Here is a 25,329-nt window from a genome sequence, read left to right as displayed (position 1 = left end):
AAAATTATTCCAAATTGATGGGGAGGAATTAGTTCTTGAAAATAACGCTGAAAAAATTATGGAAAATCAATATTAGGTCTGATTTTTTTAACGGATCTGTCGACGAAACAATTCTTGAGATGTTTAGATTGATAAGGCCTACAAATGATGGGGGAAAATGGAAACGAATCAACCGAGATAATACCTTATTTACCTATTCGATTCCTATTTATTTACACTTCCGCGAATTTTTCAGCAGAATTGGGCGAATTGCGAGAAAAGAACATGTTCGAGGGTTTTGAACAAATGCTGAGGAAGCTTTCCACCTCCATTTCGAGTTGAGATTCACTCAGAATTTTTTTTTAGCTTCGGAGGTATCTTTGGAGGGGAGATATTATGGATCTTCAAAAAGGCAGCATTTCCAAAAAAATCATTCACTACCCTACCCTAAGGCACTGTAGCTTCACTCAGGTGAAATCGCTCGGCCATCTTTGGTGCAAAATGATGATGTCACCCATAATCACAGCACAGTACAGCTGCTCGGCAAGTGACGTCATTGTGACGTTTCATAAAAATTCTATTGTTATTTTGCACCAAAGATGGCCGAGCGATTTCACCTGAGTGAAGCTATAGTGCCTTACCCTACCCGTTTTGGGAAATAGTATCTCAGTTCCAAATGGTACTATTTGAGATTCTACGATGACCAAGACGATTGCCATCAAAATCCAAGATAACTTTTAGGGTTCTACTGAGAGGTTGAAAATTGACAAATGTTTTTTTAGGAAGTGGGGATGGGTTAATTAATGCTTCGAAAATTTGTTCTTTCTCAAATATTTTGCATTAATCAAGCCAGAGCTTCAAAAGATATCATTTCATGAAACCGGGAAAATACGTATTATTGAGTACAGTAGGTACTGTCAATTTTTCGACCATCGGGATTAAATTTCAAAAAAACAGAAAAACTTGTAAAGTTTTTGTCAATTTTTCTTGAGTTTTTGAAATTGACAATGACTACTAAAAAATTGGCACCACTGTGCTCCAAAAATTTTACCCTGTTTCATAAATGATCACCATCTTTCCATGTTTTAACATGATGAATGCGAAATATTTGGGGAAAAAATAATTTTAAAAACACGAATTCACCCAAAATGAGTGGTTTGAAAATGTTTAATCACTCAATATAGAACCCTAAAGTGGTCTTGGATTTTAAATGACTTTCAAAGTCAAAATGAAGGGTTTCACTGAAGTTTGAATTTGATCAAAGTCTTCCAGCATGTTTTTGTTTTCGTGATCTGTATTCTGTGACAGATGTAACAACAAGTTTATTAATGTACTTATTTGAAAAAATAAAAATTACTTACTTGATTTGCACGTCAAAATTCCAAAGTTCTTCAATGTAATGACTTTACATGTATAGTAGTCTTATTGACTACTGATCTACCTAATTTTCTGCGGATATTTTCAATTTAGAGATCTTTTTGTAGATTCGCGAGACGTGTTCTCCTGTTTTCCTCCTCGAGAGCTCTGCATTTTGTGTCGAATTTCACTAATTTTTGGTGGTCCACAATGGACTACCTAAGTACCGATGTTGTCTGAGTACGTCAGTACCCACTTACACTCACGTCATACTGTCCTACTTACTCATTCTCACACTCCTCAGCTATTCCTCGAATTCTGACTCATCCAGCTAGCTCACTCTCTATAAGCTCCGATTCTCATACAACATTTGCCTAATTTTGTGTGGAAAGTTTTCCTTCGGATACTGTAAGTTATTTGTTTATGTTGATGATTCCAATTTTTATCGTAAACAGCCCATTTCCTTGGAAAACAAGTTTTCAAGTGTACGTATTTGAAAGAATGAAAATTACTTGCTGCTTTTGTATGTCAAAACGCCAAGTTTGTCATCAAGCAGGTCTTGTAGTGGATTCATTGACCACTGATCCACCTAATTTTCTGTGAGCTGCAAAATTTTTTTCGTGTTTTATGAAATGATACCAGCATATTTCCATGTTTTAACATGATTAATGCGAAATACGAGTATTTGAGAAGAAAAAATGTTCATAACACGAATCCGCCCAGAATCAGGAGTTTGAAAAATTTTAATCACTCAATTGAACCCTAAAAGTGGTTTTGGATTTTGACGCCAATAGCCTAGATCGACGCTGAATCTCTATGAATCTATCTTTTTAGAACTGGGCCATATTTTTCTAAACAGGTGGATGAGGGTTAGAGTAGAAAAAAAACCACCATATCTCCTCTTCTGCAGAGCATCAACCCCCCAAGGTAAAATTTTTATAAATGACTATCAAGTCAAAATGAAGGTCTCCACTGAAGTCTGAATTTGATCAAAGTCTTCCAGCATGATTTTGTTTTCGTGATCTGTATTCTGTGGCAGATGTAACAACTTAATGGTGTAGATTTGCCTTTGGATAGGATAGGTACTGTAAGTTATTCGTTTATGTTAATGGATCAAATTTTTATTGCAAATGGTCCATTTCCTCAAAAAACAAGTTTCGAGCGTATTTGAAAAAATAAAAATTACTTGCTGCTTTCGTACGTCAAATGCTAAAACAGGTGGATGAGGGTTAGAGTAGAAAAAAAACACCATATCTCCTCTTCTGCAGAGCATCAACCTCCCGAGCTAAATTTTTATAAATGACTATCAAGTCAAAATGAAGGTCTCCACTGAAGTCAGAATTTGATTGTAGTCCTCTAGTGTGTTTTTTTGTTTCGTGATCTATTCTGTGGCATACCAACTTGGTGTAGATTTGCCTTCAGATAGGATACTGTAAGTTATTCGTTTATGTGAATGGATCAAATTTTTATTGTAAACGGTTCATTTCCTCAAAAAACAAGTTTTCGAGTGCATTTGAAAAAATAAAAATTACTTGCTGCTTTCGTACGTTAAATGCCAAGTTCGTGATGACCTCCATGGGTGTTTTTTTTCGTGGTCTGTTCTGTGACGTGTGACATAACGACTTGATGGTGCAGATGTACCTTATTTTTTGTGGGACGTTTTCCTTAATCGGATACATGTAGGTATGTTATTTGTTGATGTTAATGAATAAAATTTTCATTGTAAGTGGTCCACTTCCTTGGAAAAAAAGTTTACAAGTGTATTTGAAAAAAATAAAAACTACTTACCTATTGCTTTCGTACGTTTAAACGCTAAGTTTAATCTTCGGTTTTGAATTATTGTAATTTATGTGGTCCTATTGACCAATGGTCTTTCTCTACCTAATTTTCTGCAGATATTTTGCGATTTTGAGATAGTATTTCTGCAGATTCTACAGACATGTTCTCCTGTTTTTCTTCTCGAGGTCTGCATTTTGTGTCGAATTTCACAAATTTTTGGTGGTTCGCAATCCTTTGGTCTAGTAAGAGAAGCTGGTGGATTAGAACATGATATTTTCCAAGGTCATGGACTACGTACTTTCAGCTTGATTGCGAAAACAAAAAATGTTGCAGGATTTTGATCAAATTTAATAAAAACCATTTTGAGTTGAATGTTACTCAGAAATTTTTTTAGTTTCGGAGGTGTCTTTGGAGAGGAGATATGGATCTTCTGAAAGACAGCATTTTTGAAAACAATCACCCACTGCCCTGCCTGTTTTGGGAAAATGGTAGCTCAGTTCCAAACGGTACTATTCAAGATTCTGCGTTGACCAAGATGATTGCCAGATAACTTTTAGGAATCTACTAAGAGGATAAAAATTGACAAATATTATTTTTTTAGGCGGGAGGGGTTAATCAAGACTCCGAAAATTTGTTCTTTCACAAATATTTTGCATTAAGCAAGCCAGAGCATCGAAAGTTGAAAAATTTTCATCAAAAGCCTAATTTTAGATTGATCAAGAAAAATGAAAACTTGACATAGGATCCTTTTCTCAAAAAAAAACTTGATTTTCTGAAAAAATGAAATGGGCAAAAAAAGTATCTTCGAATGTAATTGTTGCAAATTGTATTTTCGATCATCTGGGCATGATTAGTTTTATACTGAGAGGTTTTTTTCTTGAACAGTTTGTCGCTGAAGTTCAATAAGATTACCTTTCTTGAGCTTTTAATAATTTTTGGTCCATTGTAAAACACGAACTATTCGAAAAATATTCAGCATTTCTTGCTTCCCAACTCTGTTCATTCCTTTCCTTCAATTTTCATTACAATTATTCCAATTTATTGGGAGGAATTAGTTCTTGAAATAAACGCTGAAAAAATTATGGAAAATCAATATTAGGTCTGATTTTTTGAACGGATCTGTCGACGAAACAATTCTTTAGATATTTAGATTGATAAGGCGTACGAATGATGGGGGAAAATGGAAACGAATCAACCGAGATGATACCTTATTTACCTATTTGATTCCTAATTTATTTACTATTCAATGTAGTTTTTCTATGCAGAAGTAGGGTGATAATCGCGAGAAAAAAACATTTATTCCAGGATTTTGAACAAATGCAGTGAAAACTTTCAACCTCCATTTCGAGTTGAAAATCGCTCAGAAAATTTTTTTAGCTTTGGAAGTGTCTTTGGAGGGGAGATGTGGATTTTCAAAAAGGCAGCATTTTCAAAAACAACCACCCACTACCCTACCTGTTTTGGGAAAAATCTCAGTTCCAAACGATACTATTTGAGATTCTGTGTTGACCAAGATGATTGCCATCAAAATCCAAGATAACTTTTAGGGTTCTACTGAGAGGCTGAAAATTGACAATGTTTTTTTTTAAGGGGGGAGGGGTTGATTAATGCTTTGAAAATTTGTTTCTAAAAATGTTTTGTATTAATCTAGCCAAAGCATCGAAAGATATGTATCATTTCTAAAACTGGGAAAATATGTATTATTGAGTACCTACCCACAGTACTGTTAATCTTTTTGACCATCGCGAATAAATTAACAAACCAGAAAACTTTGTGAAGTGTTTGGTTATTTATCTCGATTTTTTTAAATCGGAAATAATGATTAAAAAATTGGCACTACTGTGCTCCCTGTTTTATAAATGATAACAGCATGTTTCCATAAATTTTCAAAATACGAACTCACCCAAAATGAGGTTTTGAAAATTTTCAATCATTGAATTGAATTCTGAAAGTGGTCTTACATTTTGACGCCAATAGCCTTGATCGACGCTAAATCTGTATGAATCTATTTTTTGGAACTAGGTCATATTTTTCTATCATGTAAACAGCTGGATGGGGGCTACAGCAGAAAAAAAAACACCGTATCTCCTCTTCTGCAGAGCATCATCCTTCGGAGCTAAAATTTTTTATAAATGACTTTCACAGTCAAAATGAAGGTTTCCACTAAAGTTTGAATTTGATCAAAGTCCTCCACCATGGTTTTTTGTTTCGCGATCTATTCTGTGACATACCTACCAACTTGATGGTACAGATTCATCATATTTTTTGTGGAAAGTTTTCCTCCGGAAACTGTAAGTTATTCGTTTATGTTGATAAATCAAACTTCAATTGTAAAAGATCCATTTCCTCGGAAAACAAGTTTCTAAGTGTATTTGAAAAAATGAAAATTACTTGCTGCTTTTGTACGTCAAAATGCTAAGTTATTCGTCTTCATCAAGTAGTGGTGTCATAGTGGTCTTACTGACCACTGATCTAAATACGTATCAATTTAATTTTCTGCGGATATTAACAATTGAGAGATCTTTTTGTAGAATCTCAAGAGGTGTTCTCCTGTTTTCATCCTTGAGGTCTGCATTCTGTGAAATCGAACTGAAGGTTTCCATCTGAATTTGATCAAAATCCTCCATGTGTGTTTTTTTTAGCGATCTATTCTGTGACATACCAACTTGATGGAGTACATTTGCCTTGTTTTTTGTGGTAAGTTTTCCTTTGGATATTGCAAAGTTATTCGTTGATGTTATGAAATCGAAATTTTATAGCATACCATCCATTTCCATTAAAAAAAAGTTTACAAGTGTATTTGAAAAGATAAGGATTACTTACCTACTGCTTTCGTACGGCAAAATGCTACATGCTAGTTCATCCTTGGTACAGTTTTTATGTGGTCCTATTGACCTGCAGTGATCCTTCTCTACCTAATTTTCTGCGGATATTTTGCCATTTTCAGATAGTTTTGTAGATTCTCGAGACGTGTTTTCCTGTTTTCCTCCTCGAGATCTGCATTTTGTGTTGAAGTCCACCAATTTTTGGTAGTCTGCAATCTTTTGGTTTAGTAAGAGAAGCTGGTGGATCGGAACAATAATATTTTCCAAGATCATGGACTGCATGTACCTACTACCTGGATCGCAAAAACTAAAAATGTTGGGCGATTTTGATCGAATTCATTGAAAAACAATTTGAGTTGCAAGTTACTCAGAAAAAACTTTAGTTCAGAAGATGGCCATCTTGGAGAGGAGATATGGGTCCTCAAAGAGGGAACTTCTCGCTGAAATCGAGGTTTTTTCTTCTCTAGCCTTTACCCAATCAGTTTAATGTTTATGCAGGTGAACTGTTCTGACGGAGGCAGTTGGGAACGATATAATCGTATTATTTTGGGTTGATAACATTGGTTAATTTGATAAGTGTTTTCATCAATAACGTGAGTGATATTAAAATGCTCTTCAATCAAATTAAAAATGGTAATTTAAGAATTTCAGTCGACATTGGGTCATGATCCCATAAAAATTCAAGATTACTTTTAGGGTTTTACTGAGCGTTTAAAAATAAGCCCATCGCTTATTTTTGAGCAAATTCTTGTTTCGAAAATGTTGCCTTCTGAAATGTATTTTATTATTTATTAATAAGCCAAAACATTGAAAGACATCAACTTAAACGGAGAAAATATTCTGGAACGCAGTGGTGGCAATTTTTTTGTCATTGCCAATTTAAAAATAGGTAGGAGGTAGGTACATAAAAAATTTGTCAAATTTTTGGCCATTTTTCTTGTTTTTTTTTTGAAATTAGCAATGATGACTAATTGACTATAAACTTGGCACCACTGCGTTCCAAACTTTTTCCGCAGTTTTAACAAAAATGTCATTTTTCGGTGTTTTGACTTGATTAAAGTGAAAATATATAAGAAGAAAAAGTAACCAACACCTGAATTTACTCACAAAAAAGCGATTCTCCAAAGGTCTTGGATATTGACGTCAATAACTAATAAGCCGACAAAAAATTTCGATGCCTCCCGCCCCCCAAGGCGGGTTTGAGGCTACATCCAAAAGCCAAAATTTTTTCGAAAATATTTCCTCTTTGAGGACTCTTATATCTCCACTCCAGGGACACTTCCGCTGCTAACTTTTGGTCTGAGCGATTTCTAACTCATTATAAAGATTTTCTCTGAATTTGGTCAAGATCTTCCGATGTTTTTTCTTATACCTATACAGAGTGGCCCAGAATGAATTAGCGCAACCGATTGAAAAAAAGTAAGAAAACGGGAATGCCGTAGCAACCACTCATGTTGCGCAAGGGTAAAATCAAAGGGTGATTCTATTGCTCTGCACGCAACTGTTAACCTTGCTCTTGGAACAAAACGATGCATGCGCTTTTTTCGTAAGTGTTGCGCTAATTATGGGCCACTCTCTGTATTATGTTTTTTGTGAACGGTTCTTCTTCACACTTGATCAATCAAATTCGTTTTGTACGCGACTCATTTCCATGTAAATAGCAAAATTCGAAACATATTCAAGACAAAAAAATAAAAATTACTTGCTTCAGTTCGTCGAAATTGTGGTGTATAGGTCTTTCTTGTAGTTGGGCACGGGCACGCGTATTCGAAAATTATATATTTTTTTTATTTGTGTCGTGAACTATTTCGGTAATAAAATTTTTTGATTTTTCTATCCCAAAAATTTTGTATTTTTCAAATTCTACAAATTGTTGAAGAGTTGAATTTTTTAGGTAACTTTCAAATCGAAGGATGATGTACCTATGCATTAGGGTGTACCTTATTCTGCAAAGTTGGAATTTTCTACCTCCCACCCTCCTAAGTTGTTACCTTGAGTGAGGAAATAATTTCCCATTTTTTATTTTTCCTCTATCTGCAAAAAAGTAGGTAGTGCCAGTAGCCCCTTAAAGTTGGAAAAATTGAAAAATTGAAAAAAAGCCCTTCAAACCATATTGGCCCCCTGTAAGGAGCCCCTCGAAGTTGAAAAAATCACAAAAACTGAAAATAAATCAAGGTCACGGATTTTTTGTTGAAAATATCTCATTTCCACATGAATTCTACACGGCGATCCCTTTTTCAAGAAAAAACCGTCATTGATCCCCCAAATGATATTGACTCTGTTGTATTGAGCCCTGGCAAATTTGGAAAAAATAAAAAAATATGAAAAATTGATGTCTATAGAAATTTTTTGAAAATTTTTCACGTATGGACAGAATCTTTCTAAATGAGCACTTTTTCAAGGAAATCCTTCCCCTGGTCTCCCAAAAGATGTAAGCCGAAAAAAAATCATCAAAAAAAAGAGAAATTGGTAGATACCTATCTGTACTAATTTTTTGAAAATGTTTCATTTCTGAGCAGAGTACTTTTAGATAACCACATTTTCAAGAAAACCACATTTGGTCCTTCAAATGATATTGGTTCCCTGTTCCCTTGCATGAAACCCCATAAGTTGAAAAATATCAAATAAATATGAAAAAATGGTATCTGTAGGTACAAATTATTTGAAACATTTTCATCTCCGAGCAGAATACATCTAGATAATTTTTTTTTCAAGAAAAATATTTCCTCAGTCTCCCAACAATGTTGACCAGATGACCACCTACAAATCAAGACAAGAAAATAAAAATTACTTCCTCTTCGAAATGGTAAAGTAGTGTCTTCTAACGCGGATCGTTATTGGAATGTTCAGTTTTTGAGATACCTTTTTCGAGCAAAACTTATAAAGTTCAATTTTATTGAACAATTTCTTGGGACTTCTCAAATTGTTTGAACGTATAGGTATGTTTGTAAATTAATTTAAACGCCCGTTTATTCATCAAATATGCGATGGTGTTCGAACAAAATATTATCGTTAGCTATGCTCGTTTCATATTCATACAAAAATATGACTTATTCCATGGTGAATCCCCCCACCACATACCTATGTCCTATACTCTTACTATCTCTTCAACACAAAAGTTAAATAGGTACCAGTCATTTCTGTTCTTCTCTTATCAGCACTGACCACCAACCAAATACGTATTTTTTTCTTAAACCCCAAAATCAAATTACATCAACGTCGTTTAGTCCACATCTACGCATAATTATTTAAAGTAGCGACAACACAGCAGCATCAGCATCTGCGACGTATTAGTCGTAGTCGCGCATTGAAATTCATGAAAGTCGAGCTTCGTGCGGTCGTTGATTAGCCTTTATTTTGAAAGGACGTTACGTCATTTCGGTCGTGTAAATATTTACGACGGTTTGTGTGTTGTTTGCGCGTCCGCGTATATAGATAAACCAGTCTGCAAACCGAATCAAAAATACATATACGGAGTAGCAAAGGAAGAAAACGCTCAAGTGATTTGCGAAGTTGACGCGTTTCCAGCTCCCGATTCATTTAAATGGTTGTTTAATCATACAACAAAACCAATACCGGAAGGTCGTTATACGGCGGTCGACAATCGTAAAGGAATATCAATATTAACATTTAGCCCGCAAACGGAATTAGATTACGGAATTTTAATGTGTTACGCCCACAACGCGGTAGGACAACAAAGCGATCCTTGTATTTTCCATATAATTCCAGCAGGTACGTTCGCTCTATCGCATAGCACTTACCATAGTGTGTGTAAAGTACATACTTAAACGAGGGATTACGACCCTCGAGTGTTCTTTTTTTTGTTATGTAGGTACTATGTAGATGACAAACTACTACAGTTGAGAATTTATTACGAGTGGTGTTTTTTTTTTCGCAGGACAACCCGAGCCACCGTATAATTGTACAGTTAGTAATCAGACATCTGATTCTATCGAGATTTTTTGTAAAGAAGGATTCGATAATGGACAAACACAGTCTTTCTATGCTGAAGTCATTGATCCGGATACAGATGCTTTAATGACTAACTTATCGTCTACCAAGTTGACCTTTAAAATTGGCAGGCTTTCGCCTGGTAAAGCTTTGAGGATGAATATTTACGCCGTCAATACCAGGGGTAAAAGCGAACCAACAGTGGTTGAAACGTACACTCTGGAGTCAGCTCAGAAACATACTGGTGAGTGGAATTATATTATACATTTATGGCTTTTTGATCCTTTGAGGCGTGTAAACATGCGCATATCTATATGGTTGATATTTTATTGTTGAGAGAAAGGGTAGGTATCTTTCTTTCGTGTTGCTGGGTAGGTAACCACTTAACGTTTCCTAAGACAGCTCTGGGAAGGTCCGGCTTTCTTCTCTCCAATCTCTCAAACAGGGTGTATGTCTCAGTTAGCCTCATAATAATAAATAAGAACAACATGAAATATCTTATATCTACATTATTATTAATATTTACCTAATCCCTATATTCGGAAAAATCAAAAAAATAACCAAAACATTTCGGAAAAAAGTATAATATATTTGAAGAAATTCTCCATTTCTCTACATAATCACTGTTACATTTTAAGCACTTGTTGTACCGGTAGAGCAGCTTTTCTATCCCCCCGCAGTAGTGTGGTGCCGCCAAATTCTCGAAGTACGTGTGCATGGCACTCTTCAGATTGGCTGTGTTTTCGAATTGTTCGCCTTCAAATTCGACTTTCAGGTGACAAAACAGGCGATAATCCGATGGGGCCAAGTCTGGGGAATGGGGCGGATGTGGAAAAACTTCCCAATTAAACATTTTAAGGAGCTCTTCAGTGGCATTTGCCGTGTGAGGATGGGAGCGTTATCGTGAATCAGCAGCACTTTTTGACGCAATTTTCCTCGTCATTTGTTCTGAATCGCGCGTCGGAGGTTTTTTAAAGTCTCCTGGTAAGATAATGAATTAATGGTTTTACCTTTCTCCATATATTCCTCCAGAAGAATGCCCTCAGTATCCTGGGAACAGCGGTGATCGAGTTCTCATTGATGGTGTCAGATGGCTGGCCGGAACACTGCAAATCGCGAACCTCTTCGCGCCCCTCCCAGAAGGATTTAACCCATCGGTGAACCATCTAGACACTCATGGCACCTTCCCCATACACCGTAACAATGTCTCGATGAATATCACTCGCGTCATTACTGAGAGCACACAAAAAACGATTTGTACTTCAAACTTCACAATCGGCGGCACCTGCTAGTGGTAGCTCCATGGTTTTTGTACTGCAGTGTCCGTTCTAGTGACACTACCACGCTGGAATTTTTACAGTAGTGTCAAAACACCCTCAGAAACATCCCCCCGCAAACAGAATGAATTCCCCATTAGTAGTTTCCGAGGAAAAAAATGGGAAACTTAATTATTGAATGACCCTCGTACATTTGTATCAGGTGTAATCAATCACATATTGCATGGTACTTTTATTACACATACAGATGCCGTTCTGCTCTAAATGGGCGTTCCCTATATGACTCTTTCGAGAGGAGCAATCACTCTCAACGACTCTGGGAAACTGCGAAGCTGATGGTAAACCCTAGGTAGTGCTGAGCTACTACTCAGTGCATTCTCTTGGGCATAAAGTTCCCTTGCTACCCGAGTACTTTCGGTCCTCCGTTGCCCTCTACATTATTATCCTCAATAATTGGACAATTTAAATGCATCTTACCCCTTCAAAAACTAGTTTTAAAAATCTTGTTTACGCCAGTATATTTCTTCTTCTTTGCTGGTAATATCGATTTCCGATTCACCAAAAGATAATAAGATAGCCTTCTGGCATCGCTTTAAGTACTAGTCCATATTCTCCAGTAAAATATCTTTGTCCATGTACGAGTATCTATGCATATTGCATATGTATAGTTGTATTGCCAGTTTTTCCTCCACCATGTGCAAAATTTACTCCAACAATTAGTGATTGCCGATCTACACTGCTTTTATTGGGCATACTGGTGTTTTTTGGGCTTACCTATCTCGCTGTAGCTCAGTGTGCTGATTCTTTATAAATGAGACTGCTTCACATACCTACAGGATGTTCCAGAAATCGTCTGCCAAAATTTACCTATGTACTAATTTTGAAAAAAATCATCAAAAATAAGAAAATGTTTGAATCATTCAAATGATGCATATAACCGATATAGCATTGCAGTGGACAAACAAAATGATTCATTATGGTAAGTACATTGCACATTTTCAAAATTTCAACTCAAAATTTTCAAATTTGGGATGCATCAAATTTTGAGGATTTCACATTTTTAAATAATGTGTTTGCGCGCCTTCAATTTTGAAGATAGGCAATTTGCCATGATAACATTTTTTTTGTTTGTCCATTGAGGGCTATGGGTTATTGAAGCCATTTTAATGATGCAAACATTTTCTAACTATCTGTGAATTGAAAAAGTTACTTATACCATTTTTGAAAATTTTGCCACAAAATGAGAAAATAATGTGTTTGCGCGCCTTCAATTTTGAAGATAGGCAATTTGCCATGATAACATTTTTTTTGTTTGTCCATTGAGGGCTATGGGTTATTGAAGCCATTTTAATGATGCAAACATTTTCTAACTATCTGTGAATTGAAAAAGTTACTTATACCATTTTTGAAAATTTTGCCACAAAATGAGAAAATGTTTGGATCATTCAAGTGACTTCACTAACTCATAGTATTTGAGTGGACGAACAAAAAAAGTTATCATGACAAATTACCTATCTTCAAAATTGAAGGTGCGGACACAATTTGAAAATTCAAAATTTTCAAAACCTAGGGCTTGACAAATTTGGAAATTTTGAATCAAATTTGCCCCTTCAATTTTGAAGATGTGCAATTCGTCATAATAACATATTTTGTTCGTCCACTCGAGTACCAAGGGTTTTGGGTGTCATTAAATGATTCAAACATGTCCTTATTTCTGATGATTTTTCTCAAAATGAGTAAATTTTGGATTACGAAACACGTTGCTCCTTCAATTCACAAGATAGGCTACTAGTCATAATAACTTTTTTTATTCGTCTCCTCGAGTACTATCTGGTATCTGCGGTTGAATTTCAGTAGACGATTTCCGGAACACCCTGTTTATGAAACCGGTTTTCATTAAATAATGCTATGTTTAGTAGCATTTTTCTTTGGTTATGCATTCTTTTTTCTAGTCTCATTATCTCATTTCGACCACCTTCGACTTATTAATTAGAAAACAAACAAAAAAATATGAATATTATTTGTAAAATACAATTAAATAATACCTACCTAAGGTTTTAAAATTCGTTGGTGTAGGCTTATGAAGTAATTTCGTTGCATCACTTTCTGTAAATCCTATGTCTGTCAATAGTGTGCTGGTGCAGTATATTAATTGGTTGTACAGTGGAACCTCGACAGGTGCAAACCCAATGCACCGGAAAAATTGGTGCACTTATCGAGTTTTTCACTTGAAAGGATTAGCACTGAGCAAGGTTCTTTTTCACCCGTGTCTGGTAACCATTGCACGAGACACTTTTCCAACTCTGGGTATTCTTCTTTACAGCTGTTTTACGACTCGTCCGATCATGGGATAGCAATGAGTCTTCATTGGAAACAATACGTGAAATGGTTGACACACTGACTCCATACTTTGCTGTGATTTCACTTCGATTAACACTTGGTGTCTTCTGAATTTGTTGCATACCTTAATTCCTGCATCCTGTCTCATCGATGCCAGCTAGAAATAAAGAGCGATTCCAAAACTCTGACAAAAAATCGCCTATTTTAAAATTCAGGAGGTCAAAAATACCCTACAAACCAAGTTTCAACTTTTTATTTTTTTCATGAGAATATTAGGCCAATTAAATTTTTAAAAATTCATTAAAAACCCAAAAAAGAATTTCAGCTTTTGAAATTTTCGGTGGTGGTGTATTTTGGGACCATTTTTTAATTTCACTTTATATGTGTGGTTCAAGAATTTTTCGCCTGTTTAAATACTTATACTTACTTCCCTTGCCAGAGGGTTTGGAAAAAAATTTAGAAGTAATCCAAGTATAATGACAAAACCGCAGCTTTACCACTTTTAAGAACCTCAATTTTTTTTAAATCTCAGACCATTTCTCGATTGATTTGTGGAATAAATGGAATAATAAATCAAAAAATTGCGATGACGCTTTTTGTTTCTTTCGAGAGAGAAACATCTTCGAGATTGCCATTCTCAACTAAAATGTAACTAAAAATTGAAAAACGCACCTTTTCAACAAGTTTAAAGTGAGAAAAATACACCAATATATACCTTTATACCTACTGCATAAATTCCATAATGATTATAAAAATTCCTAAAATATTGAGAATTTGCAAAACATTTGGTGGATTACTTTACTAGGTGGTGATGGTAATTTTTTCACCTTCCTGGCGACATTATAATGATGAAAGTAATCTTGAGAACTTGTAGGCTTAAAAGTCATGTTATTGAATATTTTTGATCGTGTTTCGGATAAATGGAACTTCTGAGCCATGAGATAATTTCCAATTGAAAATTTAATGGTATTTCAGTTTAAATTATCGCCATAGGTACTCATAGGCAAAGAGCAAAAACCCTCTTGCAATCAGTATGGGAGCTAGGTACCCCGAAACTAAACCTTGTCGAGATATCGCGTGACTAGTATTCATTATTCGGGTCTAACTTGTTTTGTAATTTGAGATTCGAATGAGTGTACGTTGAGGCTCTCACTTAAAATACGTGAAATTTTGAAAATACATTCAAAAAACGATCAGCACAAGGGAAAACGCATCATCTTGAAATTATACCTTCTTAAGTATTTTCAAGTGTGTATACTTTTAGAGTCTTTTGTGTTTATTTTGAATTTTTTGAGTGTTCTAAAAAAAATTGTCCTCCTAAAAAAGGATAAAATGAAAATTTTCATAATGATTTCGGTTTTCGGGTTCCCATGCAGGTTCTGATTCTGAAAACCATTTGGCCCTTCAACCTCAACGTAGCGCCCTGGAAAAGAGGGATTAGAGCGCATAAATTCGATAAAATAATATAGGGTTTCGTATATAAGTACGCTGGTTCTGGTTTTGATAACATTTTGGGCAAAAATTTTGAGAAATGCGAGATGTTGAATTGAGGAATTCCAGAAATACGAGCAAAATTAAATAAAAATAATATCTACCAATTTTCTTTAAGGTATGAAAATTATTTGTCGTTTTTCAAATTTTTATTCGATTTTTGCTGCTTAGGGGAGAGGCAAATAAGAAAAGAAAAAACATTTTTGGCTACCAAAGCTTTTATGATGGAAAATTGTCAGGGGTGGTCCCCTGGGTAATTCCTGAGAACTACCACCCCACAAACCCCCGGCCAGTTTTTTATGGGGGGTTGAACCCCCAAAATGGGTTTTTTGCAGTTTTATTTTTCGAGACTTCTGTCCATTTTTTTCTATGATAAAGAAGCATGGTTGTAACAACTTCCTCCGTGATTTCTTTAAATTTGAAAGGATCGAATTATATGAATTCATCTTACCTATACATGATCATTGATCACTTATCCTGCTCGGATTGAACAACTGTAATCGGATTTCGGCTTGTGTAGATACATAAGTTAATAGAAATGATGTGCCAAAATTTCATGAATCCTTTCACCTCCCTCCAATGTTTCAAGTTTATTCCTTCAACTTCCTCCGTGTATGAAAAAGTTGTATTTTCGCTGAAAAGTTGCGATCATGTCGGGAGATTGGGAAATAATCTGAAAAAGATAAAAATTACTTGCTCACTCAGATGGTCTCTGTATACCTACACGTAGCATGTCACAGTTTATACATTGTTCAGAAGTCGTTAATGACATTCTCCTCTCAAAACCAAAACCGAGTTCTTTAGAAAGATGAATTGGGCTCAAAATTTCGAAAAACTTGAGGTGACTGTGATAATCTGCTGAGCTCTACTGGTGAGCCTCGTTTTGATTTTGAGATCGAAACGGTTCTCAAAATCAGAAAGTAGAGCTTAAAAATTGAAACTTGGGGAAAATTCAAAATCGACGCATTCTCGCAAAAAACAAAAACCCTCTTGTAATCTGTCGGTAGATAGAATCTTTCCCGAATCAAGTATCTTGAACGGAAAATGCTGTGTTCTTATCTCTACTCGTTTTGAAGGTTGAAGAAAAGGTACCTACAAAAATAATTTCGAGTCATGAACTATCCCTCGGGGGGTTAGATGAAAAGTGGTCTCAGTGGTAACCCTTAACCCAAGTACCACGCCATTAAAATTTCAACTGCCAGTTTTAAATTTGGCTCCCACAGTATAATTTTGAATTTGAAAATTTTCAAAAATCGCTACCCCGACGCTCAGGTTTTTTTCACGGTATTGTCGTGGGAAAATTCTGACCTACGCGCTTACATAATGGACCTCTTTCAGTTTCCCATTGAAGTAAATTTTTCACATTACATATTTCAAGGGTTATTCAAATTTTCATCTAAAATAAAGAATTTGAATAATCTTCGAAAAATATAATATAAAAAATTTGGTTAAAAGGAACAATAAAGCATGTCTCTTGGTCAAGCGCATGGGTCAACATTTTCCCACAACGTCGTGGAAGAACCTGACATGAGCATTGGTGTAGTGGCTTTTTAAAATTGATTCAAAATTTTACTATGGGAGCTAAACTCGAAACTGGAAGCTAAATTTTTAATGGTATGGTAGGTACATACTTGGGTCAATGGCTACCACATGAAGCCACTTTTCATCCAAATCTTTGGGTGTACACGTCTTCATGACGTTCCCTAGTAAATTTTGCGTTTTCGCCCAGGTGCTAACTGCTTTACCCAACTGTGAGGTATTATTTCTTCATCCATCTAATTTTAATCCTAAGTACCATATATTTTTCTGCAAGTTGATTCGTGCATACATTCTTGGACCTGATAATTTGTATTGGAAAAGTAGGTACTGTAAAAGATGACACTGATGTAGATATTGCTGGAGTCCAGGAATCTTGTAAGTTTCGTACGAGTTCTAATCGATTTCTTTACACAAAATACCACTAATTATGTAGTCCAATCTTAATAATTGTCCGGAATGCTTTTAGGGTTCAGTAACCACGTAATTAAATCAATCACTTACAATAATTAGAGTGACAGTGAAATAAGTACATTATGAATACTTATTACGAAGGAAATTATTTTTCATTGTTTTTTTTTGCAACACACCTGAAAAATGTGCTACGAGGTATCAAAAAAATATCCCCAAAGTTTCATCTTTCAAACTTGATTTTAACTTGATTTCAACTTGATTTATTTATTTTTTTCTATCGTTTGGACAGTTTTCATACTTATTTTCTACGAAAAAACTTGATTTTTCAAATTTTATTTCACTGTGGAAAAAAATTGAGCTTTCGAAACGCACTTCTATTTTTGATTTTGTACGTTTCTCTATACTTTTTCATCACCTGCAAAAAATTCAAAAGGTTACTTACAAGGATATAAAATTCACTTATTATGGTTATATTCAAAATATTTTCACTTGCTATCCATGTCCAAAGACCATTAATTACCTTCTGATAATCTGGTTTTCATTAGTGAAGTCATCTTCACTCAATGGAAGTAGTGTCTAGCTAGGGCATAAGGTAATAAATAATGACCATTGGACATGGATTGCGAGTGAATCAATAATTGAATAAGTACATATATCTAATAAGTGAATTTTATCACTCTTGGTCATAAAGTATATCACAGTTCGTCCTTTTAAAGTCAATAATCCTTTAATTTCCCAAAGAAGGCCATTGAACGTATAAAATTCAAAAATTTTAATGCGTCGAGAAGTTGGATTGAAAAACTAGGTTGTAATATGTAAGTATTTGAAAAAAAAAAAAATAAAGTCTTCATCAACTTTCAAATCAAGGATTTCCTCAATTTCCTCATAACGATTCTGTTGATTTTCAAAGCCAATCAAATTTAAATACCTACGCCATACAGCAACAAAAAGCCACGTTGGCTAATGGAAAATTTCTAAGTATAAAATTTTATCACCTGAAAATATTTCCAATTTCCTCCTCAATTTTTTTTGTACGATCCACAAAAGATAAAATTAGACATAGCATTATTTTCATTTTCACTTTCGAGAAAAATTTTTGCATCACAATAAAAATAAACTTGAAAGAGAAGAGGATCCAAAGTCGTGTGAGTTTTCGATTTAAAAAAATTTAATTTCGGAATTTTGAGACGCAGAAAAAAATTAGCAAAAAACTGGATTTTTGGAAATATTTGTTTGAGAAATGCTTAAATTAAGTAAAACATTTTTCATCTTGGATCTAATTGAAATTAGCGTGGAAAGCAAAAGCGAATTTTTTTCATGGAAAATTAGTTGAAATCGTATTTTAGGATTCAAGAGGGAAAAAGAGAGAAATTGAGTTTTTTATTATTAAATTTTTTTTTAAAAACATCATTATTATTTACCTATTGTTATTATTTCAACCAAAATTTCAATATGTAATCCCAAAATAAAAAATCTCGCAGTGGCATTGGCCTGTTTGATTTCAATTTTATCCTAATGTGAAAAATTTTTCTTTGTGAGCTGTTGAATTACCTAGTCAAAAAAAGAGAATGAAATGCTGTAATTTAGGCAATAAGTAAATTTTTCCTTTTCCGGGTTTTTATAAAACTATTGAAGTGTAAAAAATCAAAAAAAAAAAAAATTCAAGTCGTTAATTTTTTGAAGCAAATTTTTTCAATTTGATCCTTTGTTCTCATCTATGTATTAAACTTTGGCTTCAGAAATCCACATACCTACTCAATTTGATGAAACCTCATATTTTCAAAATAAATGATTACTTACTGAAATTATTATTACCTTTGATTTTTTACACTTCAATAGTTTTAAAGGAAAAATTTACTTATTACCTAAATTACTGCATTTCATTCTCTTTTTTTGACTAGGTAATTCAACAGCTCACAAAGAAAAATTTTTCACATTAGGATAAAATTGGAATCAAACAGGCCAATGCCACTGCGAGATTATTACATTCAAGGCTATTTTTTCAGTACCTTCAAATTCTTGCATGAGAATGTTTTCATGTTTATCCCTTAAAATTCTTCCGAGCGTTTGAAAGTTAGATTTTTGCAGAAAAGCTGCTATTACATATATCAAGGAATTGAAAAATATAAGTATTTAAAAAAAAATGGAAATTACTTGCTTTGTATGTATCAAAAAAAAAATAAGCACATTGTATAAGTAGACAGCTCTTTGCCGCAGAAAAGTCACCTGTGCCAGAAACTCTCTTCTAGTTACCCAATTTCGTCATTCAAAAACGTAATTTTCTCAATTATTTCACGATCTCACTCCCTTCCCTCCTCCTCACACCTTCACATCACACCAAAACAACCGTCGCATAAACCAGGGCTTATCGAAATGTCGAAAATCACGATAAATTTTCAATTAAAATTATATTTAGTATTTATGGAAATTGGACGAATGGATAGTATTCCGAGCTGTTCGATGTGTTTGCTCCGAAAACGTAATGAATTAGAAGTTTGCGAGAGGTAGTAGGTAAGCCTTACAGTACCTATTGAATTTGGCCCAGCCGCCGCGTGATAAAAGGCGAATCATCTCGTAGAAAATAGGTAGGTACTATATATTTAGAGACTGGCTAAAAGTTGCAATAGAGGTATATCTAATTAAAGCTCTCAACTAGATGTACTATTAGTATAAGTATATAGAATGAAAATACGAATGGGTTACAGCAGCAGAAGGAAGAGGAGGATGAAGGGGAGGGGAGGGAGTCGACGATTTTATGAAATTAATTTACTCGAGGAATCATCTCGAGCGAGCCATTCGAATAAATACCTGCATTCTAGGTACCTACCTATCTATTACCATCGAGTAAATAGGTTAGTCCAGGATACAGCAGGTGACCGACGAATACTCAGGCAGTGGTTTTGAGATGTTGAAAAATGTATCAGTTACAGCATAGGGTCATTTTGGTAGATCTTATTTCGAACCTTTCCGTTAGTTCGAACGACCCAGCCGTATGGTAAAGATAATATTCGAACGTATTAAATACCTTTTACACCAGACCGAAGACCGTACAAGTAAATTACGAGTAAGGAAGTTTGCCAGCGCCTAAGCTATATACGGTCTCGGAAACCCCTCTATTGGCCAAAATGGAGAAAGCTGGTTCAATTTAACCGGCTCATTTATCACGCTCTAACCAAAGGTGGGAAATTATTTTCGACATATTTAACCTATTGTAATCTTTTATGTATTCGCTCGTATAACTCGTTGGCAAATTAATTTTTCAAAATTTTCACCTCAAATGTGGGTTTAATCGGGTGTGGTCTTGTATGAGTTCTGGAAAGCTAGGTACGTGTGTGTGCTTCTGATATCCATTTCTAGTACATATATCTGTGTAGGTATATGATGCAAAAATGAGTAATTTTCATTAACACGAACGTAGAGAATATTTTTCAATGTGTAATCTGGGATTGCTGTTTTATTAATATATTTTTTGCATTCAGTGTGTCGCAATTCGCGTTGAAAATTATATTTCGAAATGAAATTACTCGGTGGCTGGTGCTGCTAGTGCACGACTTCATTATACGAGCCGAAATACGTATAAGTCCCTTCGTAGTATAGTATTTTCATATTAAATATTCGCTAATGACTCGTTATCAAGAAAAGCTGCTTTTGAATGGATTTTTCTTCTTTTTTTTTTAATGAGATACCATCTACACGTAATGGAAAATACGATCTTATTACCGATATATATAATAAACTTGACCCAGAAATGAATGGGAAAAAATACTCGACATACCGACGAAGAAATACCTACATAGTGATAACTAAGTTCAATCTAAACAAGTGGCAAAAGAAAACTCTATTCTTGAAAAATTTTTCGTATTTACGTTGAGGAAATTGAAATTTTTAAAAACACGCACGTCGGATTCTTTTCTCTTTTTTTTTTAACCCGCGAGAACGTCGAACACGATAACGGTGCAATTATTTTCGATATTTGAACAACTCTGGCTTGTTTATTTTTAAAAAATAGTCTGCGAGAAAAATATATACAGTTATACTTGAAAACGTGTATGTACAAGTAGGTAGAGGTAGGCGTTTAAGTTGGGATTTAGGTTGTGCGAAATGATAACGCGGTAGTACGACGTTGGGTTATATTTCGTTATTTGTACTTACGGTTTCCGGTTTGTAAATTTTTAACGATTGTTTGAAATTTTCATGCTGAGTTGATTAAATGATATCATGGTTGTGGTACGTGTGCGTGTAATTTAAGATGAGCTTTGGCAAGCACATACATTGAGGTTTTGGATGGGGAAAAGGGAAAGGGGGGTTTTTCTGCATACTCACCAAGGCTAGTTACCTAATCAGATGTGATGTGGTAGAATTTGTCTTATTTTTGATGCAAGGTTTTCTTATTCGCATAAGTAAGTACTGTAACTTTCAAGTTTTAATACTGTTGTGATGAGTGTAAAATGACTAGATATCATAAATGATCAATTTTCTGAATAATGGATAGAAAAATGTAGGTACTTGAAAAATTAAAAACTACTTACTTACTCACTTTGTGCGTTGGAACATCTTTGAATATTATATTGTTGTGATTAGTGTAAAATGACTAGATATCATAAACAATCAATTTTCAGGATAATGGATAGAAAAATGTACTTGAAAAATTAGGAACTAAGTACTTACTTACTACTCACTTCGTGCGTCAGAAAATTTTTCAATATTGTTGTGATTAGTGTAAAATGACTAGATATCATAAATGATCAATTTTCGGGATAATGGATAGAAATAAACTGTGCTTGAAAAATTAAAAATTACTTACTTACTCATTTTGTGTGTTGGAAAATTTTCTAACGAAGCCGTTAGGGTGACAATGAAAAAAAAATTTTGGATTTTCGAATGCAGCACACCTGAAAAATGTGCTATGAGGTGTCAAAAAATGATTCCCAAAGTTTCATCCCTCTAACTTAATTTTAACCCGTGCCGCAATGGCTCCTAAGTTTGGAACCTAACCTCCAAGCATGACATTACGAGTCTCATGGCGACACGTGGTGGAGACATCGTTGAGTACGTGCTACATGTTTGAAGTGCAATAGAGTAACGGTAGCCTACCCTGTATTTTTTTTCTGCTGGTAATTTGATGTTTTTTTTGGTCACAAGTCAACTCTTTTAAACAGTTTTTTAATTATATTTTCTACAAAAAAACCACAATTTTTTAATGTTATTCTGCCCTGAGAAAAAATCGCTCTTTTAACACAATTCTGTTCTAGTTTTTGTACGTTTCTTTATACCAGAAGGTTACAATGATATAAAATTCACTTATTATACTTATCCAATATTTCTTCACTCTCCAACCATGTCCAATGGCCATCATTTACCTTATATACTGGCTAGAAACTAAATCCACGTACAAAAATGAGCGTTTAAAGGCTCAATCTTTTTCTACAGTAAAATAAAATATAAAAATCATGTTTTTTCGCCGAAAATATATAATTTGAAAAATGTTTTAGAGTCAGCTTGTAACAAAAAAAAAAAACATCAACTTATCACCAAGAAAATTGGTGTGTCCCGTGTCGTTACTCTATTGCACTTCGAACATGTAGCGCATACTCAACGATTTCTTCACCACGCGTCGCCGTGAGACTCGTAAGGTTGCACTCGGGCGTTACATTCCAAACTTTGGAGCCATTGCGGCACGGGTTAAAATCAAGTTAGGGGGATGAAACTTTGGGGATCATTTTTTGATACCTCATAGCACATTTTTCAGGTGTGCTGTAAAAAAAATAATGAAAAAATTTTTTCCCTGTGTATTTCATTGTCACCCTAGTAGCCGTATTGATGTCTTTCTCAGTCTTTCACAAAAAAGTGACTACAATCCCTTCAATAACTGGAAAAATGATGCATCACACATAATTTCCAATTTGTAGGTAGGTACCTAATATTTAAATATGTGCATTGGTGGAGATGGAGCAATACAGAAGGATGGAAATGAAAAAAATGAGCCAATACTCGATTTTAGCACTTTTAAATTAGCAACAATCAATATAGACACCACTTCACTTCTATAAATTTTTAGATTATTGAGTGAATTGGTAACTCTGGTATCTCATTGAGGTGTTGAGATATCGCTTTGGAAATTAACATGTTGGAAAGAAAATAAAAGATGATCTTACTGCGATTCTTCACTCAATATGGTATAAGGTATAAGTGTTGATACTGTCAGCGGTGGCAGCCTAGATTTCGCCTGGGTGTAGCGAAACTGGGTTCGGTTGAAAGAAAAAAGTGTCGATTTTTTCTGGGTGTAGCAAAAATTTTTGAGGTTCTTAAACTGATTGAAAAAGAACAAAAAAGAGAGATTTTTCACTGTTTATCAACTTTTACCACAAAAATTGTGTCTGTGTAGGTAGTCAACTAGCGAAAAACGAACAAAACGAATAGTTATTGCTAAAAATTTGAGTTATAACAATGTAAAATTGAAGAATAATTTTTTTATGGGTGTAGCGAATTTTTTCTGGGTGTAGCAAACTGTTTTTCTGGGTGTAGCAAACTGCTTCTGGGTGTAGCGAGCTGCTACACCCGCTATACAAAGGCTGCCACCGCTGTACTGTTAATGATGGCATAACCCAGTAAGCATTGCAATGTCACTATAAGATCATGCAATATCACCGAGGAGGTATGTAATATTGCATTGTGAGTTTCTGTGACTTACTGGTGATATAAAATGTACCCAGAAAAATGGTCACCAAGACATCACTCACACCATCGTAGGGACATTTTTGTGATTTTTTGCAATGTCACATAAATATTACACTGAAATATTTGAAAAAAAAAATTAAAACCATAAATATGATAGGTAGGGTACCTTTTAGTTTAACAAATTGAGAGTGATGTAATAAAATAATATGATGTATTTTCTGCAAAAATATTCTCTTCTCTCAACGTCTCAACTCCTGAAGTTTGGAGTTGAGATTTGAGGCTGTTGACTCTGCCACATTCGGCAAAGTCTCCAGCACCCATCATTAAATCATTAATGAGGGCAAATTCGCATGAGACAGTATCTTCCCTATACTGATTGTCCACATACTGTATCTGTGAGAAGTAAAAATGGTATAGTTTGAGGCAAAAATGTCACAGTTAATATCTTTTAGTGATGTCTGTGTGATATCATCAAAGTTATATTTTTGAGACATTGCGGCCAAATATTTCTTTTTCCATTCCGAAGCAATGTTGCTAAAATGTCACTGGAATATTACTTTGTAATGTCCTATACACATCACAAAATTACATCACTGTGATATTAATGTCACAGCATGCTTACTGGGGATTGCATTTGTGCTGAGAAAAAATTCAGAATCTTGAAATTCCCGCACCCCAACCTTGTTATGATCAGTGTGGTAATAAAATACTTACAAGACAAGTCCACAAAACTATCAATTTTCAGGATAATAGATAGAAAAATGTACTTGAAAAATTAAAAACTACCTACTTACTTACCCATTTTGTGCATTGAACTACTAATCGTGTCATCGTGTCCGTTTAGTCGCTGAGGGATGGTGTTATAAGTACTGCACAGCGCCCTCTAGCGGCACTTCTGATTAACCTAGACGGCTAGGTGTGCACTCATTTCGAAGCCTGAACTTTCAGCTTTCAAATGATATATGTACCTATACTATTTATAACAACATATTGGGTTTTCATAAATTTGACACTGTGCTGTAACATGGAACGTGAAGTTACCTCGGGCTCTCCGCGTGGATAAGCTCACCACTAACAGTCAAAAAAGTAAAGCAAATGATGATTTTTGCATCCAACAAAGATGGAATCATCGCCACAAATCTGATCCTAAAAGGCAGTAGTGTAACTGGAGATTACTACAAAAACTTTCTGCCAAACAATTTATGCTGGAAACTGCAACAAATTCATCAAGAGAACTGAGGAGCTCAAAAATGGCGTAGCAATTCTTCACAATAAAGTAAAGACCCCCCTATTTCGTCCAAAAATTGGCAAATTTTCGAAAAGTATGGCTGGGAAGTGTTGCATGCCTCACTCCTTTACCGGATTTCGATCTCATTCCTAAGTTAAAGAAATCTACTTCAGAGGTGACAAGAAGTTTTTGGTTAAAAATTTACTTCCGACTCTATTAAGCTCCCTGAAAAATGTTATGATTTGAAATCATTCACTGCATCATATCATTTTACTTTAGTTACTTTAACTTATACTTTATTCCAGGAAAAATCTCAAGAAATTCTATGAATTTGAATCAACTTGAAAAAAAAAATAATTGCCTTCTCCTAGCTCCCAAATTGTAAAAAAAAAAAGTAATCAACTGGGGAACAAGTATGGAGTTGGAATTCAAAACATACTTATTAAGTTAGTACTACCCAACCTTGAACTAGTGA

At 34.7% G+C, this 25,329-nt stretch overlaps 1 protein-coding gene across 1 annotated transcript in view; it reads left to right on the top strand.

Annotated features, from left to right (window-relative positions):
- side-VI (sidestep VI) overlaps nucleotides 1-25,329 on the top strand; it is a 464,426-nt gene that overhangs the window by 398,757 nt on the left and 40,340 nt on the right. Inside the window, exons 10-11 of the mRNA XM_065354946.1 lie at nucleotides 9,375-9,671; nucleotides 9,838-10,134. Of these exons, the coding sequence (XP_065211018.1) occupies nucleotides 9,375-9,671; nucleotides 9,838-10,134 (594 nt within the window). The remainder of the gene's footprint in view (nucleotides 1-9,374; nucleotides 9,672-9,837; nucleotides 10,135-25,329) is intronic.

This window comes from Planococcus citri, chromosome 3 (assembly GCF_950023065.1).
Source record: "Planococcus citri chromosome 3, ihPlaCitr1.1, whole genome shotgun sequence".
Taxonomy (NCBI): domain Eukaryota; kingdom Metazoa; phylum Arthropoda; class Insecta; order Hemiptera; family Pseudococcidae; genus Planococcus; species Planococcus citri.
The sequence above is the reverse complement of the archived record's forward strand: the minus strand, read 5'-3'. Positions and strand labels throughout refer to the sequence as shown.